The sequence below is a fragment of the Strix uralensis genome, chromosome 5 (assembly GCF_047716275.1).
Source record: "Strix uralensis isolate ZFMK-TIS-50842 chromosome 5, bStrUra1, whole genome shotgun sequence".
Taxonomy (NCBI): domain Eukaryota; kingdom Metazoa; phylum Chordata; class Aves; order Strigiformes; family Strigidae; genus Strix; species Strix uralensis.
Genome location: NC_133976.1, coordinates 6,953,344 through 6,977,938, shown reverse-complemented (window position 1 = coordinate 6,977,938; position 24,595 = coordinate 6,953,344). Strand labels below are relative to the sequence as shown.

Genomic DNA, 24,595 nt, shown 5'->3' with positions numbered 1-24,595 from the left:
ATCATCAGGACATGAATACCTCTGAGAAACCTTCTCCAACAAGATACCTTGCTTCAAGACCTGTCTTGGATTATATGCAAAGAAGTTTCCAGTCATGAGTGAGTAGATTTCTTTATTTAAGAAAAAAGAAACCCTTAGTTTGCAGTTTAGAAGAAAGGTACTTCTGTAGTGGGTTTTAGAAGGTGGTTCTTCCTCAAAAATGTTCATACTGAGTTTTGTCTCTTCAGTCCTTTCAAAAATAGCCACAGAAATTTGAGATTTGGCAGAGGCTGTTCTTAATCTGCAAATTTTTGATCAGTGTGTGCTCTCTAAGATTTCTGTGTTGATACTCTGGTGTCATTCTCAAGAAGGTGAGTTCTGTAACAAGCTCATATTTGGTTTTTTTTCCAGTATAAATAAAACATGTAACTCTGAGGGGAAAATGTCTTGGGTTTGCTAAGAACTCCAAAATATGTGACTGTCCAGTAAATTAAAATAGCTGGTAAAAATCCAACATAAAATGAATGGACTTCATTTTATGCGGAAAAAAATAAATATATTACTCAAATTCCAGTATAGAGGTCTGATCCCAAAGGAATTTTGGCTTGTGTTGGAAAGATCTGAGCCATAGAAAACTGTGACTTAAGATCTGTTTTAGTGAAAAAAAACAGATGAAAGACACCAGAAGTTTTGTTTTAGGCCATATCTGATGGCTAAGATAATCTTCTTTAGTGAACTGTTTTGAGTATTTAAAGGTCTTACATAAGTTTTGCGGATGTGAGACTTATTAATATAACTCTTGGCAGCAACATTACCTAGCCTTACATCATGTGGAAATAAGGATATAACTTCATATGCACAGGAACTGTATTTATAATGTAGCTTAGTTTCAATGCAACTGTACTGAATCTGTTGAAGAATGAGTATCTAGTTCATAGGATAATTATATCCCATGTTAGTAAAATAAGATCATTTGATTTTCTGGGAGGAAGTGAGTAAAGAAAATTGTTGGTTAAATTTCTTGTCAAACTAAATGAAAAATGACTGTTGTTGACATCTGGAAGGAAAAAAGAATGGTAAAGGAAATGCTTGCTAAATGCAGCAGAAGAAAAACTACATCAAAAAAAAAGGACTGAATGCATTGCTGAACTTCAGCTTTCATGCTTAGCGTAGATAGAACTGTTTTAGTATTTATATGGAATTATATCTGGTTTTCATATTGCTGTTCACACTTGCTTACTTTCTGACATTTAAAGTATTTACTGTATTGCATAGATGACAACTTTACAGGCAGTTGTTCAAGTACCTGAATATCCTGATTTGTCAAATGCTGCTATATTAATCTTCATTTGTTTTATAGAGCATCTCATGTGTTGTCATTGCCTAATGTATAGTCTTAAACATAACAAAGAACTGTAAGTCTTTTTGCCTTTTGAATCATAGTTGCTGTGTTAAGTGTGACTCACCAAGGTGCTGCTGTGATGTTGTCGGTTTGAGCACAACAATTACTGTCATGACTTGAGCAAAACACTGGTGGTTTTGGTGAGATTTTGACATGATTCCGGAGTGGAGAGTTTAGCTTTATATTAGGAAGAATGAAGACCCTTATTCAAATGAAAGATAACACTTGGGGAATACTTTTTGTGTGGTTACTAATAATATTATTCAAAGTACAGTCTCTCCTTTGCAGGACACCACATTCTTGTGGTAGATGAGATGCTTAAATCCGTGCTAAGTGATGGGCTTTAAGGGCACAACAGAAAATGCCACTTTTTTTGAAAATACGTTTTAGAGAAGATTAGATGTTTTGTTCAGCTGATGTTGGATTTCTTAGTTTATGGTTTACTTTAGAGAAACTTGAACTCTAAGCATGGTCTACGTAGTTTTAGGCTCCTCTCTACTAAACACCTCAGTCTATAAGGCACTTCTCATCTTATGAAGATGCGTTTATTTGCATACTTCTGTACATGTAGGCTTATTCACAAAATCTGTGGGCACCGAGGCTAGCTAGATGTATTAAAAGTGATGGGAGACTCTAGCATTTCAAACTAGTGCATCACCTAGTGTATTTCAAACCGAAAATCTATCTAAGATGATCATCTAAAATGTGGGAATGTCAGACTTAAGGCTAATAACTTCTTGGTTAAAAAATTCAGAATGCTTTATGTGCAGGCTACTTTATAGAATCCTACTTGTTATTTTCTTGTGATACGCTTGATGAAATATATATTTCCATTGCTGTTTGTGAAGGGCTGTTCTAGAATCTCAGTCCTAAAATGATTAAATCTGTTTTCTAATATTGTCCTAAATTTATTCACAGGCAATTCATATCTATTTGGTTTTCTGCCAACCTCATTCATTAGCTTAGAAAGTAATTTTTACCTTGTATCACATTTGTCATTTTAGTGGTTTGTTACATAGAGCATATTATTTTATTGAAATGGCTTGTAGAAGTGAATCTGTAATATCTGGGTACTTAAGATGCTCACACAAGCTTATTTTTAAGCAAATGATCAGTTAAAACTTTTTGGAAAGTCAGTAGGGGAACCACTGTCGTATAACTTTATTAAAAGTTATCAGGTGTGTAGGTAAGTGCTTTGGATCCTGTTGTGCTGGATCTTCTCTAGTATTGGGGAAGAGTATTGACAGAATTGTAAATTCCACCATTCATGGTAGTTGTGTTTAGTTGCTGGGCAATACAGAGAATCTGAAAAGGTGTTAAAATTGAGGCAGTCTCTGTCAAGGCTTTTATTGTTGTGGAATGCCTTTATAAATGTCTGTGTTCATAAATAAGGATAAGACAATTTTGTATTTCAAATTTAATGTTGTGTGCCCCATAGGACAGTGTGGTCACGTGCTTAAAGGATGGGTAAGATTATACAGTGTAGCTAAGTTAAATTGATTTTGATTTATTTTGAATTTAAAGATAACCTGTCAGAGAAAATCTGGCTATATGTAACCTGCCCAGAATGTCACACCACAGAAAGAGCTGGTTTAATCTTAAACGTTTTCTCCAATTGTTGACATTTGGCTGCCAGAAAATGTGTAGTGTCATGATAAATTCTGATGATTATAAACTGTGCTCTTTATGTTTGGGAGTTTTCCTGTGCTTTCTCCTTTGAAGAAAGGTCAGTGCAGTGAATTTACTTGAGCTGCTGCAGTGAACTCAGTTTGCAAACAATTAAACTAAAGGTTAGTATATACTGTTGCAACAAGCTGCTGACATCTTTGGGTTTTTTCCCCTTAAATGTATAGGATGGAGTGCCAACTCTTTTTAAAATTTATTATTCTGCTGCCATAATAAATTGTAGAGAATAATTCTTTCCTGGCTTTGTCTTTCTGCTTTTAGTTTTGTTTCCCACACCCTAAAAACATAACTTCCCAACTGCATGCAGCGTTAACCTGCTATTCTTCATGCTTCAGTATCATCTCTTCAGGTTTTCTTTGTGATTGACTGAGGGTAGGAGTGCATTTTGTGTGTTTGGAGAGAGGCTATGCAGTGTAATCTTATATTTTGAAAATGGTCAGTGTGGCCTGGTAATGAGGTGGGAAACTTTTTGCTTCACCAGTTCAAATCAAGACCACAATGGTGTGATTAAAGGCTGCTTCTGTTTGATTGTCGGTTATTTCTCTTGACCTCTCATTAAAGCTGGCTTTCTAGTTGGTGTTCACAGAGGTAACCTAGGGTTTTGTGATTTCTGAAAAAAAATAGTAATTTTTTCCCTTTCTTTTTGAGTTTTTGTAGTGTGTGTAAAGAAATAGTCTTGGCTGTCAGTATTTCATGAGCAATAAACTTGGGAATTAAAACAAATGTTAAGGTCAGCCTCAATAGATAAAGGTAGAATGCTTTAGCAAGTACACATTATTTTTCCTATGCTTGCAACTGAGAAAAGTGCATTCTGGGCTTTTATAAAGCTTCGTAGGCTAAGAGAAGCCTATTTGGTTAAGGCTGGCCCGGTTTTCACCCTTCACCTCCAATCTCCCCTTGTTGTATGCCAGAATGAATTTGTATTGAACTGAGGACCAAGTCAAACTGTTCATAAAGTAAATGCTGGGAAATGGACAATTTTTTGTGGTTTACACAAAGTGTAAGGTGGCTGTGCATTTTGTGTATTTTGGGATAAAGTGTTGCAAATAACTATAAAGCTGATTGATGTAGTTTAAGAGGCTTTGTAGTCACCAGTTCTTTTCAGTGAGCTGAGATTGAAAGGACGGAAAAAGATGTAAGTTCAGATGCATATGTAAAACTCCATACTGGGGAAGGCAAGTTTAGAAGTAAGCTAAAAGATCTTTATAATGAATAATAATAATGGGTGTTGGATTATTATATTATGTGCTAAGTTTTTATTTTATTTTTGAACCATGAACCCTGAAAACCCATTCGTGAAATACAAACTTGAAGATACAGTATGTGAAGTGTTTTCTTTAACAATTGTTCTTTTGATTTCATTTAGATTTCATTTAGAAATTTAATTTAGAAATACTGTGACTTGAGAAATACAGAAGCTATTGTCTCCTAGGTCGTCTTTTCTGAAATTTGAAATAGTAATTCTTTATGAAAAACTGAAGATCTGAATGATAAAGAATTGTAGGACATAGGGGATAAAGAGCCATAATGCAGATTTGAAAAAAGTTAGTTTGAAGACTTGGGATATGTTTAAAATGTTTTAAGAGCTAAATAATCATCACCTCCTCTGCAGTTCAGCTATCTGCAAAAGACAAAACTCACAAGATAGTTAAAATAGTAAGCTACTGTATCTTAACAACCGCATAAAAATTACTTCATTGATCACATCAGCATTTATCTTATGTTTGCTCTGTTTGAAACTGTCAGGGGAACGTACCACTATATGTAACTGCAGTGACACCTGAGCACTTGGACCAGAAGTAGTAGCATAGTAACTTCTTTTTGTAGTGGGAGGATCAAGCATGAAAAATACATGTATACAAAGTTGTTTGGCCGCTGAACCTAGCGGTCAGGAGAAACGCTTACCACTTTTGATCTTTCTTCACTGTTAACTCTTCTGGTTTATCTTAACTTTTCACTTTATTTTCTTCAGATACTGCTAGTTAATGCTATAGTGGCTGGCTGTCCCTTCTGTACAGTGCAGCTAGTACTCAGGGAGGCTGTCCAAGCGTGCTGGAGATAGTTTTCTGCCCCGAAATGCAGATTCAGAGCTGAGAGTTAATGGGTTACAGAAACTTGTATGGACTTGCAGAAAAGTTTTGAGTGAAGCTGAGTTTCAGTAGAAAGGTCTGGCCTGTAGGAGCCAAGGCTGAACAAGGGTCTTGTAACATTTCATGACCCACTCAAAACGTTGCCCTTGTCCATAGTGGGGGTGGTGTCTTTTCACTGTCTGAATTCCTGCATTCTTCCTTGTTCTGGGAGGATTCACGAGGTTGATCTGAATTGGGTGGGCTCCCTAAGCTGTTACTACATAGCTGTGTAAATGGTTGTGCTGCTGTAATGCAGGGAGAGAAGCACAGGGGTGAGAATAAGTGGTTGGTGGGTGAGCCTGTCCTTTCCACTGGTAATGCCGTCTTTCCCTTGCTTGAAGTGTGTAGGGAACTATAGTTTATGTTGTTTAGGAATGTGGTCATCCTAGGCTTCCGCTATGCTAAGTGAGGAGAGGCATCTCCAGAGGGCTAATCAGATCTTAGATGACCCAGTTTCTCACCAATGCTGTAATTAAAATGCCCCTCCAAATACAGAGGGTGCATTAGTCACAGTAAAGTATAAAACCACATACTTTACATCCCAGAACTGATGAAGCACCTTGAGGAAATGTAGTCATGTTAGTAAAAGCTTGCTTGTTTTCTTAATATTCACATTTTATGATGCTGGATTTCTTCTTATTTATTCAATAGACATAATGATGCAACTTCTCAGACCTTGTGACTCTTTTTGCTGATAGTATAGCTATTTAAATGTATCAGAACACAAATGAAAGCTTTTTGAAATTTGTATTTAAACAGACTTTTTATATTAATTTTTCTTTCATAATCCTTCCTTTATTTTTGTTCACTTTAGGATACACTGGTAAGTTGTGGCTCTCCTTGCACTTAGAATTTATTTTTAGATTGAATAGGAAGACAAGCATTTTTGATTTTTTTTGTTCTGTACTTTTTTTTACCTGAACAAAATAAGTCTTCAATCTCCATAGACTTAAGTGAAGTCACTTTCTTTTCCTAAGCTTTGCAGGAGGTTGCAGCTACCAAAACCATATTTATCCCATTCAGAAACTGAGCTTCCAGGTGGTATGTTCAAGTTCAGTAGTCTCACTTTCTATAAGGCTTTGTCAACCAACAGCTATTCCATAGTATTTACTGTTTAATTTAAATTAGTTAATGATGTATAACTCTGTAAAAACTCTTTGCATATATTTCAAATACATTTATTGAACATTAAAAAGAAGTTGTTATTTTATGTTGGGGTTTTGTTTTTTTTTTTTTTGACATAAAGGGAATTTCAAAGCTATCTCCCTTCAGCTGGGCTTTCTCCCTGGGAGTTTAAATTGATGGTTGGATTGATGGGGCTTCTCTAAATAAGTTAGTGCAACATGACACCTACATTTAAAGCCACGTGATTTCTGTTTGTAAACCAAGATGTTGGCACTGGGAGGAAACTATTGTTAGTTTTGAACTGACAGACAGTTGTGGCAGGAAAATTACCCTCATGAATGTTATTGGAGGAGCAGTCTGTCTGTATACATACTTATTGCTCCCTGAATATGTCCTTTTTAGACACTTGTACTTCATATTTATTCTGTCACATTTGCAAGGAAAATTAAGGTGGGATTATTTACAAATTACTTACTTTATGACACTCTAACTCTGTGTGTATCCAAAATAGCAAAGGTGATATAAATATGTTTATAATAATAATTAATATATATTTAAACATTCATTACATGTTACATTTGTCATATATTTTGATATAATTATTTTCTATTTATAGTATTAATTATATACTTACATGAAATATATAACAGTTCTTTTATTTATGTGTGTATGTGTAGAGGGGGAGAGTCATCTTTCTAAATTTGTCTGCCTCTCACTGTTTTGATTGATGGCCAGTAAGGACCACTGAATTATTACGACTAATTGGCGTTCACAGAAGTACATGCCTTTGGCATGATAATGCTCTCCCGTCACAGGGTTTTTTTTATTTAAATCTTCGTCTTTGGACCTGTCTCTGTACTCCTTTATATAGAACATTGCACAATAATGCCTTTATTGTGGGTCTTTGGTACTCCTGCCGCAGAAAGAGTAAGTAGCAAAAGAACACTGTAACCTTGTTCTCTTGAGTGCGTATTAAGTATCTGCTACTATGTAAGCAATTCATATTTCTGGGATCCTATTCATCCTGTGATAAGTTGAGGGTGGTGTTCAAGTACATTCCAAAGAGGGAAGGATACAGAAACTCACAGCTAAAATACAGATGAAAAGCAAGAGCTATAAATGTAGATGTTTGGGCAGGCACCCCCTTTTTTGCATAAAGCACTATGGAGATAGAACAGCGTTCTAGTTAACTGCAGGGAGGACTTCTAGAGGCTGCAGTAATAAGCTCCCAAGTGGTGTTATAATTTCCTATTGAGTTAGAGAATTCACAAAACAACAGCTGAGTCAGATGAAGGATTAGAAATGGGCTGAAGAACTTTTCCAACAGCAGTGTCAAATGAGGTATTTAGAGGACTTTCCTTGCCTGTTGAGTCATGTTGTTCTCCCTTTCCGTACAAATGATGGAATAATATGCACCACTGTGTTGGAAAAGTGAAGCTATTGCTGCTCATTAGTGTAACTTTACCACAGATAAGAAAAATAAGTGACCTGCAACCTCATTTTATGTTATGTTATATTATTTATGTTCATAGTCAAGAAACAAAACACCAGATTTACAAGGTGTGTGGTTATTTTAAGCTAAATTGACTGTATTTCAAGCAAAACTACTCTGACATTCTTTACCCAATTTTTGATGGGAAACAACTCTTTGATTTGTAGCACAGATGGAAAATACTTGGGGTTGTTGCCATAAGTGGGGTTATGCAAGTAATCCCAGCAGGATTACTGGCTCCGTGACTGGCTCTGTGTTTGTTTAAATTTAAGATCTTTTCTTTACTTAAACTATCCAATCTGTTGTTCTTTCAGTGTTTGAAGGATGGTCGCAGATGTTTGTCTAAACAAAGTAGCTGCTTTTAGGTGATATCAATCAGCTGATTATAAGGTTCGTTTAATCTCTCATTGCAAAAGAGCCCCCTATAATTAAGAGATTTTAATTCTTAAAATTATGTGGGAGACTGACAAGATAGCCCTGGGATTTTTTCAAGGTTATTGGTATGCCTGTTCCTATCCTAAAGTGAGCAGGAGGCTGTGCAGGATTTATAGGCTGTTTTGGGAAGCTGGTGTGTTGAGTGTTTTTTTTTCTTTTTTTTTCTTTCTCCCCTTGTTTTACTTTGTGTAACATAATTATTGTCTGAAATGGAAGGCATACCAACATGCTGTAGAATCTTCAGTGCTTTTGGTCAGTGCAGTGATTAATATAATAGATCACTAATGTAAAAGGGCACTTTGTTTTAATAAAGCACTTTGGTTTGCCATAGGAGAGGATTCTTGAATGCAGTCTTTATGTTTTACCCTTGAAAAGCTCTTTGAAAACCTGCCTAATTCCATGTAGAGTGCTGAAAGGCTCACTCAGAGCCCCTTTGAGCAGTAGTCAGACTTCCCAGAATTTTTAGAGACATAGGGAAATAAGTCTCTCTCCAGAATGTGTTCTGTTGCATTCAATATAAAGCTTTCTTTTTTTTTTTGTACTAGAATTTTGTACAGCATTATATGAGGAGTTTTATTTTATGATGCTACTATTTCTGAGTTGTACAAACGCTATAGTGATGTAACCCTCCTTCTCTGCCCTCCCCCAAACTTACTCTTTGGAAGTGACACTCAGCTGCAGCTCTCTGTTCTTACCAGTGATGCTGTGCTACAGCCGTACTTTGTGTCCGGGCTGGTCTACAGACCCTGCTTGCCTTGCATGCTTCAGAGTGGTTATATTTCATATTACTTTATATCTGGCTGTAAAAACAGACAAGCTTTTAGATTCCTCTTCCCCCCTCCCCCCCCAGTTACAGCAAGTTACTGTAAGAGTGTTTGAAGGGTGTCGGGGCTGGTCTTGGAGGATAGGAGAGGAAAAATCAGGTTTATAGTTTGCCTTGAAAACATTAGGTACAAACTGAAAAGTGTCGATTTTGGTTTTTCTTTCCTCCCACCTCCTCCCCCCACCATGCTCTTTTCTATGCCTGAAGTAGTGACAAAAATGTCTGTAGTTTTTACTTTATGTGGTAGGAAAATACTTCTTTTTAGGCCAAAGGCTAATGAGTCACTTTTAGTGACATTTCAATATTTATTTATTCCCCATGCATTAAAACAAACTAAAAGAAATAATATTTTTGTGAAGCTCACTGTAAGAGTCTTGGGTGGTGGTGGGGTTTTTTTTCTTTTTTTTTTATTTGTTAAAATGCATCAGTCATTAACTGGAACATCCATTTTGGAGAACTAACTCTTAATTTGTGTTTTTGTTTGATGCTGTATATTCAGTGGTCCTACAAGATGGTATAGTAAGACCAGGTTACCTGGGTGTTGTCCAGTGAAACCTAACAGATCAAGTTCAAGGATAAATCTACTGTAAATGGAGGATGATGGCCCTTCTTTTTCTGTTTCTTTAGCACTCGTGTATTACTACTGGTAGTTACAAGAGTGGAATAAAATGTCTGACTGTAATATTGTGTAGAGTGATGCAGTTCAGGCCCTTCTTGTCCAGACCATGGGCAATTGTTGGCTGAAACTTGGCATGATTTAAAATTCTCTCCAGCTAGAGAGAGAGCATGGAGGACAGTAAATCCACTGCAGTCTTCTGTCTGCCAAAATTGGGACTGAGTGACGAGGACATGTACCATTCCTCTATCTTTGCTCTTGTAATAGGTGGGTAAGTTCTTCATTTGGAGAGTTTGATTGTCTTAAAGTGAAGTTGAATCAAGAAGCCTATTTCATAGTGCTGCTTCCTGCCGCTGTCTAGCATAGTTTATCTACAAGCAGTGTTGCTAAGTTGCCCAGGTGTTTCCCTGTTTTCTCATTGATGAGGAAATAGGAGAACTCTTGGTTAGTAGCCGAGGCATGTAGATGCTTTACGGGGAAATAGGATTAGATATGAAGCAAGTGTGATGTGCTAGTTACAGCACATTGCTAAATAAATCCTTTTGTAAGAACAGAGGCAAAACAGATAACCACAAAGATAGCCACAACCAGGCACTTAACCAGAATATGTATCTGGTATGTAAATCTAGCATTACCCTTAAGTAGTCACAGTTAACATGATTGTCATGTTCAAGTACTAAGCTTGGATTTTTTAAGATATGTTAGTTAAAATATATTTTAAAAGACTCTATTTTCTGAGTGGATGCTCAAGGAGAGCAGGAGGCAGAAGTTTGGAAGTGAACAGTTAATGGTGTCTCCCATTAGAACACAACTGCAGTAAGCAAACTGACCCAGGTACACTTCCTTCCAGAGGAGGGTGGATCGCTCCTGCTCCGTGTGACCTTCAGGCTAATTTCCTTCAGTTACTTTTGAAGTGCTAAATTCTTTCTTCCCTAGCATGTGTCTCTCTAACAGATTTTTCCTCAATAGGTAATCTATGTTTGTGGGAATAGACACCTCTTTAGTGTTAGATTAGCCTATTACAAAGTATTAAAAAACTTGTTTTAAAAATTTTGATTTTATTGCAGAGAGAAAGCCATACCGTAGACTATTTGCTACACAAATTAAGCCTGCAAATACATGGGTTTAATAAAAGTACTGTGTATTTTGCAGTGGACTAAAAAAGTTTGATGTTCTTCCTGGTGGCTGTGGACAGCTGCATTTTATTACTGGGATTAAATATCAACATAGAAATGTTACATGCAATAAAGGATTTAATCATGCTAACAGACAGTGATGCACAGAATTTTGTAGTTTTTCTTTGCTTCAAGGAGGTGAGAGATGATTAGTCTAATTCATATCCTTTTCAACAGGAAACCAAGTAAGGGTTTAAATTAAAAGCAACATTTTTATCTTTTCTTTGAATTGAACACACATTCACTTTTATCAGTCTTTGCCAGATTAAAATAATAAATTTACTTTGACTTCAGTATTGACACATGTAGGAGTAATGGTTTTGATTTTTGTTTAATATTGCAAAAAAGAAAAAAGTATTTTAATGACTAGTATGGCTTCTTTCTGTATGCTTAGGTTTGACAGAATATTTAATAATATCATTTAGTTTGAAGATATCTCTGTCAATTAATATTACAGCCATGACCCAAATCCAGGAAATGCAGAATTGCTGCATATTCTGTTTGGAATGCTGCATATGCAGGAAATGCTGCATATTGTTTGGAAAAATATTTAAAAACTTTTCTGTTGTCATAATTACAACTTCGTAAATGTTTGGTTTCTTTTTGAGACTTTTACTATGGAACTTTTTTCTCAAAATAATTATTTGCAGCTAAAACTATATAAAGATTTGGACTGTAATATGAGGGAGACTGAGAAATTGTGGGGTGTGTGCATTCACCGAGATGAGATCTTGTACTAACACTTTTTCCTCCTCCTGTTTTAAAAAAGCGTATTTTGTCATATTTAAAGTGGGCTGCTTAGATACAACTTTTTTGGGGGAAAATGCCATTTGCTTTGTTGGCACTTTATTTACTAGCTAGTGTGCCTTATAAAGTGGCCTTTTGTCCTTTGAAGGGCATGGGTGTGAGGGAGAGGAGAGAGAAATAGGATAGATTTGAAGATCCATAAGAATCTGTGGTTCTGTAGTTCCTCTTTATCATAATATCCAGGTAGCTTGCTTAACACAATGATAATCACATAGTTCCAAAAGACATGAAGTATTTCTCTGTTTTATCTCAGGAGTTCTGCACTGTAGCCTAAGCTATTCCTTTTGACAAATCTTTACAGGTTAAATATCTAAGAGCTTTTGGAAGCCTTTTAAACAGTTGCTAAACTGTGTAGTTTAGATGCACTTGTATGTCTAAATCTGATGGTACCCTTTTACAGTAAATATATGAGCAAAGACTAAGCAGTGCCCTTTGCTCATGGAGGTGATAGGTATAAAACATCTATCAGGAGGAAAAAAATAAAATATACCTTTCTTTTGAAAGGTATATTTCAAACAAATTTGAACATAAACTTCTGATATTGATCTCCATTAGTGTCTGTTATCAGGAGGATGATAAAAGTGATCTACACGGGCAGTTCCCTTTTCATCAATGTGCCTGTCTGGCAAAGTTGCTGTCTATCTTGCTTATCATCTATATGCACTTCCAGAATGTGTTGTACCAAGAGCTAAGTGGGTAGAAAATAACGTAAATAGAGTTAGAAGGATAACAGTGAGGGTACTGTGCAGTGACAGGATTTTGCAATGTGTAGTTTCTTTCCTTAAAACTTCAAAGTGTGCAATAATGGCTGCTGAATGTAGCTATATGTATTTCTCTCTTCCCCTTTCCTCTCTTTCAGCATTTATTTTTCCTTTTTGAGTTGGTAAGTTTTTCCCTGGAACGGGAGTTAATTTCATTGACCCTTTATTGAAGTTCTCACTCATCCTGAATTTAATGAACAGCTTTCTTGTGTGTTTAGAGTAGAAGGAAAAACAGACTTTTAAAAAAAATGTGAACAAATGCCTCTCATCCTTAATCACCGTTGACTTAGATAGCTTTCTGTTACAATTATTTATTATTTCTTCAGCCTCTAGATCAAGCTTCTTTCTGCTCCCGAGAAGGTTTCTTCCAAAAGAGGGTCATATATCTACATCAGTTTGTTTAAAAACTGCAGCCATACTTTCATGCTTTAAAAATTGTAGCAAAAGTGCCAAAACTGAAGGCAAAAAAAATATATTCCAAAGTGAATGCAAATTCTGTTGATTTAAGCAGTTACTGACATTTATTGACTCTGTAGGACCATTCAGAAGACTGAGGATATTTATTTATTTATTTTTATGGATGATTTGCAAAATGCATAGCCAAAAGCAGTTGTCTTTGCAAAATGAATGTCTCGAATAATAAATGGAGTCATATCACTAGTGCAAACATTTTTCACAGGAAAGGCTACCAGAATTTCATATATGATTTCTTGAGAGCATTAGATTTTCTTTTTTTATATTTTTCATTTCAGTGCATTACTGTCAAAGAATAATTTGTAGAAAATAATGAAGATCAAAATTTAGTTTCAGAGATTTATGGGGAGGTTTAGTTATTGATCTGGAACTCTAGAATTCTCCTATTCCAACTACAGTAGATTATTTAAAACTTAATAAAAACTGTGGGCTTCAGTTCATGGAGTGGAAAGTTAATTCAAATTATTGGTGAGAAAGGATAGATAACCTACTTTTATAGCTGCTTTAGTAATCATTTGTATCATGATATATTGCCCGTCTTAGAGCTCAATGCCTATTTATTTTGAGATATTAATTTGAAGACCAATTGTGACAAGAAAAGTCCAGGAGGAGTATCATAAAACAAAATGTTTCTATTGATACTTAAGCTGTTTCTGGGAATTAGTTGCTAGGTAGACTTTATTTGAATTTATTCTTTTTCGCAAGAAATATGCAGTTTTTACTGTGAACTCACTCTGCAAATGTTTTTACAATATGCTGTTCCTTCTGTTTGATATTTAAAGAATCTTTTCCCAGCTAATGTGCCTGCCTTGTATTCCCTTAATCCTTTAAACTAATCTACTGTTGAAAACTTTTCTCCTGCTTATGAAATAGTTGTGGCTCCTGATAAGAAAATCTGCTTCATTTTCTGACCCTTTTGTTAAGATGGGAGGGAGGATGATGAAGCAATTCTGCCATGTGTGGTTTCTGAAACTCCAGCTTTTTAAAGCAAACATTCAGACTGGTCATTAAGACCAGCGGTCCTCACTTTTGCTAGTGCTTGACTTTTTATAGCCCTTGTTTTGAATAGTCCTACTGACTTTGTAACATACTGAAGGGCCGTCTGTATTTTGCAGATGTAGAAGGAAGGGTCCAAAGAGCACGTGGACCTCTGCTCTTGTAAATCCCCATCTCCTGCCTGTAACACCAGGCTTTGTTCTTTTACAGAACGAAAGAGATACCAGAAGGGGTGTTTTGTGTATGTATATTTATCTGCTTTTTAGATGATAACAGCAAGATTTAAGGCTTGATCTCACTTCTATTGGAACAGGTAGCAACAGGACTGGATCTCAGGCTGGTACTTTACTGGCCATTGCATTACGGGGTGGCCGTTGCTTTGGGTGTGTCGGGCCTGAAAGCTTGGTGTCTTAACCGTGTTTAGAGTCTAGCAGGTAGGGAAAAGGACATAAATAAGTCTGGCTATGAGAAGCGTAAGATAAGATTATGAAAACAGATCTGCATAGGTTTCTGCAGAGATGTGGTGGAATAATCTGTATGCATCCTGAGTTCTGGCCAGTTTGGGTTGATGTGAACTGGAAAAAGAAAGGTCACAATAACTTTGCATCTCAAATAAAATGTGTGCAGATCTATTGTTCATATGAATGCATGCCCTCAAACCATTTTAGTGGGGTTTGGTGGTTGGGGTTTTTTTTTGTGGTTTTTTTTTTTTTTTATTAGTAGCTTGTACATCTTTCTTTCTGTAAATGAGGGTGCAATAAGCAGGCTCTTTTTTGGGTAGCTGCAGTGCTGCCTGGGATTACCCTAGGAGTTCTTGATGTTTTTTTAAAAGCTTAGACAGAATGTCATGAATATATAAACATTGCAGATTATAAGAAGAGAATGAAGAAAAAAATATGAAGTTTTCCTCAAACTTAAATTCTGTGGTGTGTTTTTTTTTTTTTTCAAGTGTCATTTGACAAATACCCACTCAGCCATACTTCTGCAGCATCTTTTGTGCTGTAAATATGTTACCTCCTGGCAATGTGCTTTATGAAAAAGAACTGCTTTCAAAGACCAGTTAATTATAATTACGCTAATGGCACCGTTTTAATTTTGAGTGATGACAGCTGACTAATCAGGATGCAGGTCATTCTTTTTATTATGGTTAGGAGAGGTCAAGGGCTGCACACCGTGATCCATAAAATCCCATCCTGGTTAACTGCTGCTTCTCACACCAATGTATTTCATCAGGCTGATAACATGTGCATGATTTCTGTATTCCCTATGATTTTGAAGTTAAGGAAGAAAAGCAAAATGCAAGAACATCATCAAGCACATCAGCAAGCACAATATTGTTTAACAAACTCGTTGTTGACGATGTAAAATGCTTAGCAGAAATTCATGTGATATGCACTGAATGTATAATACTATTTTTTTTGTCAAACAGAATCCACTTAAGTTACACTTAATTTATGACACTTGGTTTCTTTTCAGTTTACCCTGTGTATCTGTGTCAGAATTGCTGTGAACTTTTGGTTGGTGAATATACCTTGTCCACAGTTTGTGTTTCTGTTAGCATGTGGTCTGAGAGATAGCAGTTGTAGTGACAGATCTGCATAAATATCAGTTCAGTTTCACGATTCAAAGGTAAGAGTGAACCCTAACAAAGTTATCACTCATGAATAACAGTTGAAATTGCATGATTTGGCTCGTTAGTTGTGTCTTGTTTCTTGAAGTCTTTTTAAAAGAGTGGCAATATCAAAGAAGATGTCATGGTTTAATATTATTGGCTTAGTAGGTGTATGAATTGATTTGAGGAAAGAGGAATAGCAGCCACAAAGCTTATTGTATAATTCTTCAAAGTCTGAGTGGTTTGTCTTAAGTTTGTTACATTGTTTATCATGAACACCATGGCCCTGATTCAGACTTGCACCATTTTCTTTCTTTACCTTGCACACAGGATGTTCAGTGAACTTGTTTATATTTTCCTGTATTAATTTTAAAGCTTTAGGTTTTTCTTTTTGGTTTCTTTCTATGTGACATTTTCCCTAACAAAGAAGAGAGGGAAACTACTGTGCATACCATCTTTGTAGATTATTTCATGTCAGGGGAGGCAGATGTGTGTGAAAATGGTTTCTAGTCCTGAAGTTCTTGTATGTGTCTCTTAAAAGCTCAGAGCAGGCTTCGACTTTAAAATACCCCTACCACTGGTAGAGAGAGAAATACTGGTGACCATGGGATGAAAAACTTTCTAATGGCTGTTCTGCAGACTTCACTAGGTACTGGTTTTCTATTCTCACCACAGTCCACTAGACCTGCAAATCATCTAGGAGTCCTTTCCCAGTTAGTCGTCTTTGTTATCAGCAGCTCAAGGGACAGTTCTGAAGAAAAGGGAGCAACTATCCTTTTTGCAGCCAGGCATAACCCTTTTCTGGGTGTTAATTCCTAGCTACTGAAGTGCCCCATTTCTTTTATTTAGTAAATTTGACACAAAAGCAAGTACAAAGCATGCTTTCTACTCCTTTCTCTTCTGCTCCCCCTTCCCCACTGTTCTTCTCTGTCAGTCCACCACCTTCTCCTCATTCTAGTACTTGAGAACCTTGCTGTAGAAATGAGATAATCTAGTTCAGTTAAAAATCTCCTTGAGGATCTGCAAGGTATATGCATTAGGTGGGTGGGCAGATGTTGTTTCTGACAATTTTATTCTACTTTACTCCTTTTTTTTTTTTTTTTTTTTAATCCTGTTTTCTATCCTTAATATGTTTATATAAAGGCCATCAAAAGCTTACTGGTGCTGTAGAGGTAGTTGTGTTCTTCTATAAACCATAAACTCAGAAGTCAGCTTTTCAGAGAAAATTTGCAATGTAATGTAGCTGTAAGTAAAGATGTGCCTTTGAGTTCATGTCTTTAACTTGAAGACAAGTTGTTTGATAGCCCAACTAAATAAAGAACAAACACATCATGGCAAGATAATGGTGGGAAAATTCTTACAGCAGGAATTTTGAGGACTGGATTATTAAGTAAAGGATCTTAAGGTAAGCTTTACCAGACAACACTGCATTCTACATCTTACTTAATGTTTTGAAATGGTAGTTGTTCTGGAAACATGTACTTATAGTAATATTTTCCTTACCTCTCTACATATAAAGTAATTTGTCTGAAACCTGGGAGTTCTGTTTCTAATGGTTTGAAGAATCCTCTTTCAGGAAGAGATAAATTAGTTGCACACAATGTCTACAAACTTCCTATTGAGTGGACACTTGAATATTTGTGGAGTGGGAGAAGAAATGGGACAGCTTGTCGGAGAGAATGATTTTAGTTGTCTTTGTTTTGCCAAGCCAAATACGATAGTACTTTGGGTTGCTGTTACTTCTGGCAGAGGTGGATTAATGGACAGGCTGTAAATAAGACTGACATAACAGAAACAGTTTGTCGTGCCTACGCTGTATGTGTTTCAAGAGACTGACATGCATGTGGATAAATGCACCAGCAAATCTAAAAATCTCTAACGCCTGTGATCAGCAGCTGGAAATGGAAAGAGATGACCTTTCCTCCCCACCATCTAACACTTAAGCAATGGGAACAAAAGGTCTAAAGGCCAGAGAATGGGTCTTGCTGTGCCTCAGTTGTGGCCTGTGGTTTGTTTTAATGTTACAGCTTTTGGAAAATGTAGTTGGCTTCCTAAATCACTCTCTTTGTGTAGGCAAGACTTCACAATGCTGTGTAGGAATTTGGTTTCCTGAAGTGTTCACAGAGCCTCTTCAGGGCTGACAGTTATTTAACACAACCCTATAAAACATGATTTCTCATGATTTTTTTTTTTTTTTGTTCACTCTGTAGAGGCTTTGACAGAAGGCATTTCTGAAGTGCCTTTGTACATTTTCCAAATGGCGTTAAAAATGTCGTGGGGCACATACTGCAATTTGTTTGCTTAAAATTACCTGACAGAAGTAATGATCATACCTTAGCTGAAACAGCTCTCTGGGCCTCTGGTGGTGGGAGAGAGAAGAACGCCTGAGATACTCCCAGGATTTCCAGCGTGCCTCCCGGTGTGCAAGAATTCCCATCACGTACACGGGTGTCAGAGGTGTGTGTTCAAGGGGGGAGAAAAGGAACCGAATGGCTCTCTTTAGCAGGTGCTAGCTTGTGCCTGATGGAGTTTAACAAGCAAGCTAGATTTAATTTTAATTCTGTTAGTAGGTCTGATGCTGGCTCTACACTGCACCGATAGCTCTCTTAAAGCATTACATGAAATTTCATGAATTGAGATAGACTTTAAAAGAGGATGCGGATATGCTTCTTAAATGCTGAGCCTAGGGGAGTACATTGCATCTGTCGGCATTCATTTCAAGTGGTGTTTTCTTTAGTTACTTTGTGGTGTGAATGTTTCCTTTAAACTTTATTTAGAGGAATCAGTATGCATTCTCTCCAGTAAATAATTTTAAAATGTTCTGTAGAAATACATTTAGGACTGGTTGCAGTTTTTTGTCTCCTTGTGCTGAAGTCACCTTAAATCCATCACCCCAGCCTGTAGAGTCGTCAGGCAGAAATCTTTCTGTGAAGGTAGATGAGTTGTTCCTGCATCAGTTTTGCTTGAGCATGCTGAAGACAGCCATGTAATAACATGTAGTAATGAAACCTGTTGGAATTTTAGAAGAGCATCTAGTCTCTTTGATCTTGCTAACAAGCAATGATTCAAGTGCTACAGATTGTAAAGGATCTGGTGTCGCCAGCAAGACGGAGAACAGATGCTGCTAAGAAAGGTAAGAGCAGCACTGGGATATATTCAGTGTTCTGAGTAATTTACTGTAAATCAGAAATATTTTGGAGTTTGGTTGTACTTAAACTGTGTACTCGATACTTAAAAATGTTCTTTGTTGTGGCATGTACAGCTGCCATGATTTGGCTTAGAACTACATTAAGCCTAATTATTATCGTTTTGCAACTGCAGTTTTCCCAAAGAGAATCCCGATGACGTTTATTATGCTGAAGATGGAGTTTGTGTCAGCATTTGTATCTGCTACTGTTGCTCTAAAGATCTTTTCCTTATTTTTCTGTGGTAAAAATGTTTTTCTTGTCTGGATAGCTCAGGCTGTGAAAACAGCAACCGTATTCCGTGAAATCCCATCAGAATAGTTTCTAGAGTCAATATTCTAAATGAGAATAAGAGCAAAAATAGGTTTCTTCAGTGTTTATGGAAATGAGACTGAAAGTACACAGCTGCACTGCTGGTTAGGTTTTACAATGAGTTCATTTCTAGATTACAACTAACTTCAAAATCCGAAATGGCTCTTGCAAGTGTACAAACTATTACTTGAAATCCTCAATTATTGTTTGAAAGTAATTGATGTTAAATGCTTTTCTTGTTCTCTTCAGCATGTTGAATGTTTGGTTTTTTCTTCGCTAATGTAGTGCCATCCTTTGTGGTATCTGGCATACTTATCTAATTAGGAACTGATTAAACAGGGTTTTTTCATCTTTACTTTTACATCTTAATTGCTGTTGCTGGATATATAGTTTGTAGAGGAACTAAATAATCTGTAGAGATGTCTTAGAAATTGCATTCCTTTTTTTACTAGAATTAATTTTCTAGGACTGCTTTATTTTGTATCGGATAAGTCATGAATAATTTAGGATCTACAGCATCTGTGTCTGCCTGTTACCGTGTCATTGTTCTGTTCTGCCCTTACACGTAATGTGTGGCTATAGGCAAGTACTTTTATTTTAAGTCAGTCATCTAATAACATCAGGCTGCTGTAATTCTAATGAGTTAGTTTAATGAAACACCTCTGTAAGAAAACAAAATGAGTAAAGGTAAACTGCGCTCTGCTGCTACCTTCTTGTTCTGAAAAAAAGCCATGCATTTCAGAAAACCAAGCTTCCTAATTACTACTTTAGATTTTGCAGTGATTGGTTGAACATCCCACCCAACAGTTTTGTAATTTCGTCAGAGTGAATTATTTGATTTCAGTTCTGTGTTTACTGTTCATCTTTTGATTTGTGTACTTATGCTCCACTAGTTACAGAGAAGAATGAAGGGGACGGTTCTCCTTGTTTGCTCTGCCTGTAGCTAGCTAGTCAGGCTTGATTTTTATAGAAGTAGTGTAAGAACTAGTTTAAAAAGACACCATCAAAAAATATTTAAAAAATTTGTTTATTGCAACAAATTCAATGGCATTGGAAGGTAAAGCCTTGAAAAACATAAGGAACTGCTCATTTTCTCAGTTCCAAAGCATTGACTGTTTTTTGCTCTCCATTGGTTTACTCCCTTGTTAAAAGACAGTAATTGTGGGTTGTTGTTTGGGCGGTATTCCTAAGCTGGTAGTAACTGAGCTAATTAGATATTAAATCTTACAGGACTTGGTAGTACATTTTGACAAGCAATATTAAGATCTTATCATTAAAAAAAAAATTCAAACATTCTGAAGAAAACATTCACAAAAGATGCAAAATGCTGACAGACTTCTGTGATAAATACAGCAATTTGAGTAGGCATTAGGTTGTTGGTTTGTTTTTTTTTCTTTTTCACAGCATGCAACATTAGGCATCTGCTGTATGTGAAGGATTGTATTCTACAGAAATGACTCATTATTGTTTTCAGTAAATGGAAAAATGTATTTGTAAAGGAAGAGTTGCTAGGATGCCCAGTGTGAATGTGAGGTGAATTCGTTGAGGCATGAGGGATGATATGTGAAGTGTTTACCAATGTGCTTTCAAATTGGTGTTGGTAAATGTTTCTAATCCTACTCCTTGGGTGCATCCTCTTCTTCCCCTTAAAAAGAGTGTTTATCATTAGAATATAATTTATTGGGTAGAAGTCTGAAATTTATTGGTTTTGACTTGTGTGAAAATTTTCTTAAAAATCTCTGTCCCTTTTCATGAAAAATAGGAACTCAAGAAACCAAAATTGAAAATAACTGAGCAGACACTCGCAGAAGGGTCACTGCACGTGGGGAGTGGAGGAAGAGCACAGCCTTCGTTAGGGGCCTAACTTGCACTCAGGAGACAAATGTTACAAAGTAGTATAATGTATTAATTGCACATAGTTTAAGATTGAATTAATGTCCTAACTGTATAACTATTTTTCTAAATAGTACACAAGGTTGTGGAGGAAAGGATTCCTCCAGCCTCCAGTTTTCCCAGCATTTATTTTCAGGCTAAGACCTAGAAACACAGTTACTAGGCAAGAGAGTGGTTTTTTTGCATCCATGGTTCAACAACAGAAGCTTGTTATAAGGCCTATGGTAAGCATAGCTACTATGGAGAAGAAAATTCAATCCTTCCAAAGAAATTCCTGCAGAATGTTGTGTAAAAGAAACCCATTATTAACATTTCATGGGTCGAGATGTGGATCTAATGGAATAGTTGAACAGCCTGCCAAAGTTGCTGAGTCTAATTGGTTTTTACAGGCCAGAGTTTGTTTTCATTGTGGCTGTGACTCATGCCCCTAGTTAAATTAAATTTCATTTTCTCTATCATGAGTGTGATAAATAAATGGTTTACAAATACAAGACTAAATCCTACAAACAGTTAGGCACTGTGAATATGAGTATTTATCTTGTCTCCCAGTTGCGAGTCCTGTGGTTATGGGTTTCTCTTTGACTGTTGAGGCTGACATCAGAAAATCCTTCAATAGGCCTCTTAGGTTCTTGCTTAGTGATACACGCAGTGAGCTAAACAGTAAGTTTCAGTTTATAATGTCTCACATTTCCATCCTTTTTTAATCTTGTGCTGCTTAAAACTTGAATCCTTTAATCCTTTTTTTTTTTATTATTTTTAGAAAAAACCCACCCTCTAATTGTGTTTCACAGTCTTCCAATTGCAGTGAAAGCTGAGTGTGTAGAGCTTTTTGTTTGCTTTTTATGGTTTTTGCTTTTGGGAAAACCAACCCAGACCCTTACCGTATTTAGGTAACATCAGGTCAGTTAAAGAAAAAAATCGCCTCTAATCCATTTATTGTCAAAAGGGTAACACTTTACATGCTCTGTAAATTTGAAGGTGAACATGAAGCTGTAGAGAAAATAAAGATATTTTGAAGAGGTTGCCATCATTTTAATTTCATAAGACTTGAATTTCTTAATTTATGAAATTAAAAGTCTGTCTTTGGATAAAGTCCTAAATGTCCTAAATCACACCAGTTTAAAATTCTCTTGATAAGCAGTCCAATTCAAAGCCAAACATTTTGCAAGATCTGAAACGTTTTGAAGTTTTTAAAAGTAGTTCAAATGTTAATTCTCCTAGAGAAATCCATGTATAGTATAAATGTATTAATTATTTTATTTTTCCCATCACTGAAATACTGGTTGAAATCCAAGTCGTTTAAAATTAATAAATATTTATGTTTGCTTCTTTCTTCCCTTCTTCCTTTTACAGATAGCCACAGCAGAACTTAATTGGCACCATTACCTTGATGTTAGGATATAAAAAGAGATATTTTATTAAAATATTTCTAGCAGATGGGACAACTAAATCAAAATCATAGAATTAAAAAGGCATGCAGTGATTTAGTGTAAGAGATGGATAACTGAGAGAAAAGTTTGGTTTGAGGTTTTTATGGATTGCAAGAGGAGACCTAAGATTGGTCACTGCAGTATTTGGGCTGTAAGCCAAAGATAAGGCTCATCAGGAAACCCCTGTATTTCTTTAGGCGATGTATCTTATTGCAGCCTTTGAGGTTTCAGACAAAGCTTACGGATATCTTCAGTTTCAAAGATAGTTTTCATTCTGGAAACGTGGGCCTACGAGGTATGTAAACGTTGGGTCAGACAAGAATAATCATGTTTAAATGTGCCAGTAATAGCTCACACTTTAGAGGTTACTGCCTGAATTCACTTACTGTGGTAGAACCTTGTATTTCAGACTGAGACTTGGCAAGTAATCTGCTGTATTTTTTTGGTTTATTTTTTTTGGAATGGACTAAGTCGATGAGCTGCAAGATGGAGAAAATAAAATAAAGATCCCACATCAAGCAGCTGTTGTTACCTTTGGTGATAGTAGAGGAAAGGTATAATCAAACGCATTCCCTCAAGGGCAACTAGGGAAACTCTTCAGTCTCTTGATTTTTTTTCTATTTGTTACAACATCTTTGCACAGGAGGCTGAGAATTTTGACTCATATGGGAGGTTTCAGGGTTACCTGAATTTCTTTTTTAATTTCTTTTTTAACTTCCTGCTTTCCTTCAGAAAGAATTACATACTTTTTCCTTTCTATCTCTTAGGATTTTTTAAAATGTAGTACTTTATTCTTAAGTGACTTCTGTTTTATATATGTGAGAAGCCATTTTTTACTCTTTTTCTAATGTGTTTTTTTTTAAACTTTTCAGTCTGCTTATAGCAGTTTGCTTCATTACTTAAGAATTGCCCCACTTAAATACTCTGCAATGAACACTGTGTAGGAAATGTCTATTTAAAATAAAAATCTTAGGACTTCCTGATTTTTGCCCTGGCCTCTTTTAAGAGCAGAGCTATATGTTATGGCAGTTTGCTTTCAGGCAAGGTTCTGCAAGCATGCACATGAGCTGACTGAATGCAGCATGCAGCCTAAAGCTTGAAAAGTTCTTGAGGAATTTCTGGGACAAGTTCTTAACCATCATTGACCAGCATCTCATTTGTGCTAAGATTGGCCCAATTTTTTAAGTTTCTGGAATACTTTGTAGCCTAATGTGCATCATCTGTGATTCTTCCTTCAATCCAGGTGATAAAGATCCTGATTCCTTTTCCGTCACAGGAAAATCTCATGTTCTGTTTGCTGAGCTCTGGATTAGTTGCCCGAAGGGTTGTTGTATGCAAGAACTGTCATGATAACTGGTTTTTTTTGTGTAATTGGATTGAGCAAGTGACATTATGAAAGCATATGCATGCTTTCTGATGCAAACCAATAATAATAAGATTATTTTTCTGAAGAAAGCTCTTCCACCTCCTGAGCCAGAACCAAAATATTGAACAAATCAGTAATGCTTTCAAAGATTGCTTAGATTTTTTTCATGAGTATTAAAAAAAACCAAACCCCAAAACCGCTGGCTTTTGCATGTATCTCTTTGGTGCCAGCTTCCTGTATCATCTTCCTGTAATCATCTGTTATCTTCCAGGGAAACTGAACATAGACAAAGAATGCAGCAGGACTGGATACCTTCTGGAGACTTTTTTGTTTTCAAATTGTTAATGAAACCCAAATGGTGTCCTGCATAAAATGGGTAGATGGAGATACCTTATTCTCACGTATTTAAAAAAAAAAAAAAAAAAAGGAATTCAGACTTCCCACCACTGCTCCAGAGCTGCTTCAAGAATTTTTCCAGCTCATGTGATTTCATTATACGTAGAGTTTTCCTCGATCTTTTCTTTCAAAAACAATCACCTCTCATACCCTTCAGTGTCTTCTGGTTGGCAAAAACATAATTTAGTGGTATTTCAGGTTGAAATAACCCTAAAAAAAACTTCAGCTTCCTTGGACTGTGTGTCTAGGAGGTAGAAAATAAGTCTTCTCATTCAAGTGTACCTAGAAAAGCTGATGTGAAAAATTGGTATATTTAAAGGGTGGATGAGATTATCACAATCTAATGTGACCTCTTGCTTAAAGGTGAACTACTGACTATAGCCATTCCTCTGTACAACCAGTGTTACTACAGTTCATGTGAATATGAATGAAGGTTGGGTAGTCATAGGTATTTTATTGTTGAAGGAATACTATTATAATCTAGGTTGGATATTTTAACTG

General features: G+C 36.2%; 1 protein-coding gene across 4 annotated transcripts in view; it reads left to right on the top strand.

Annotated features, from left to right (window-relative positions):
* USP6NL (USP6 N-terminal like) overlaps positions 1-24,595 on the top strand; it is a 133,054-nt gene that overhangs the window by 5,346 nt on the left and 103,113 nt on the right. For all 4 annotated transcript variants that reach the window (XM_074869751.1, XM_074869748.1, XM_074869750.1 and 1 more), the window contains one exon: positions 9-98. In XM_074869751.1, coding sequence (XP_074725852.1) covers positions 95-98 — 4 coding nt within the window. In that variant the 5' untranslated portion in view covers positions 9-94. The remainder of the gene's footprint in view (positions 1-8; positions 99-24,595) is intronic.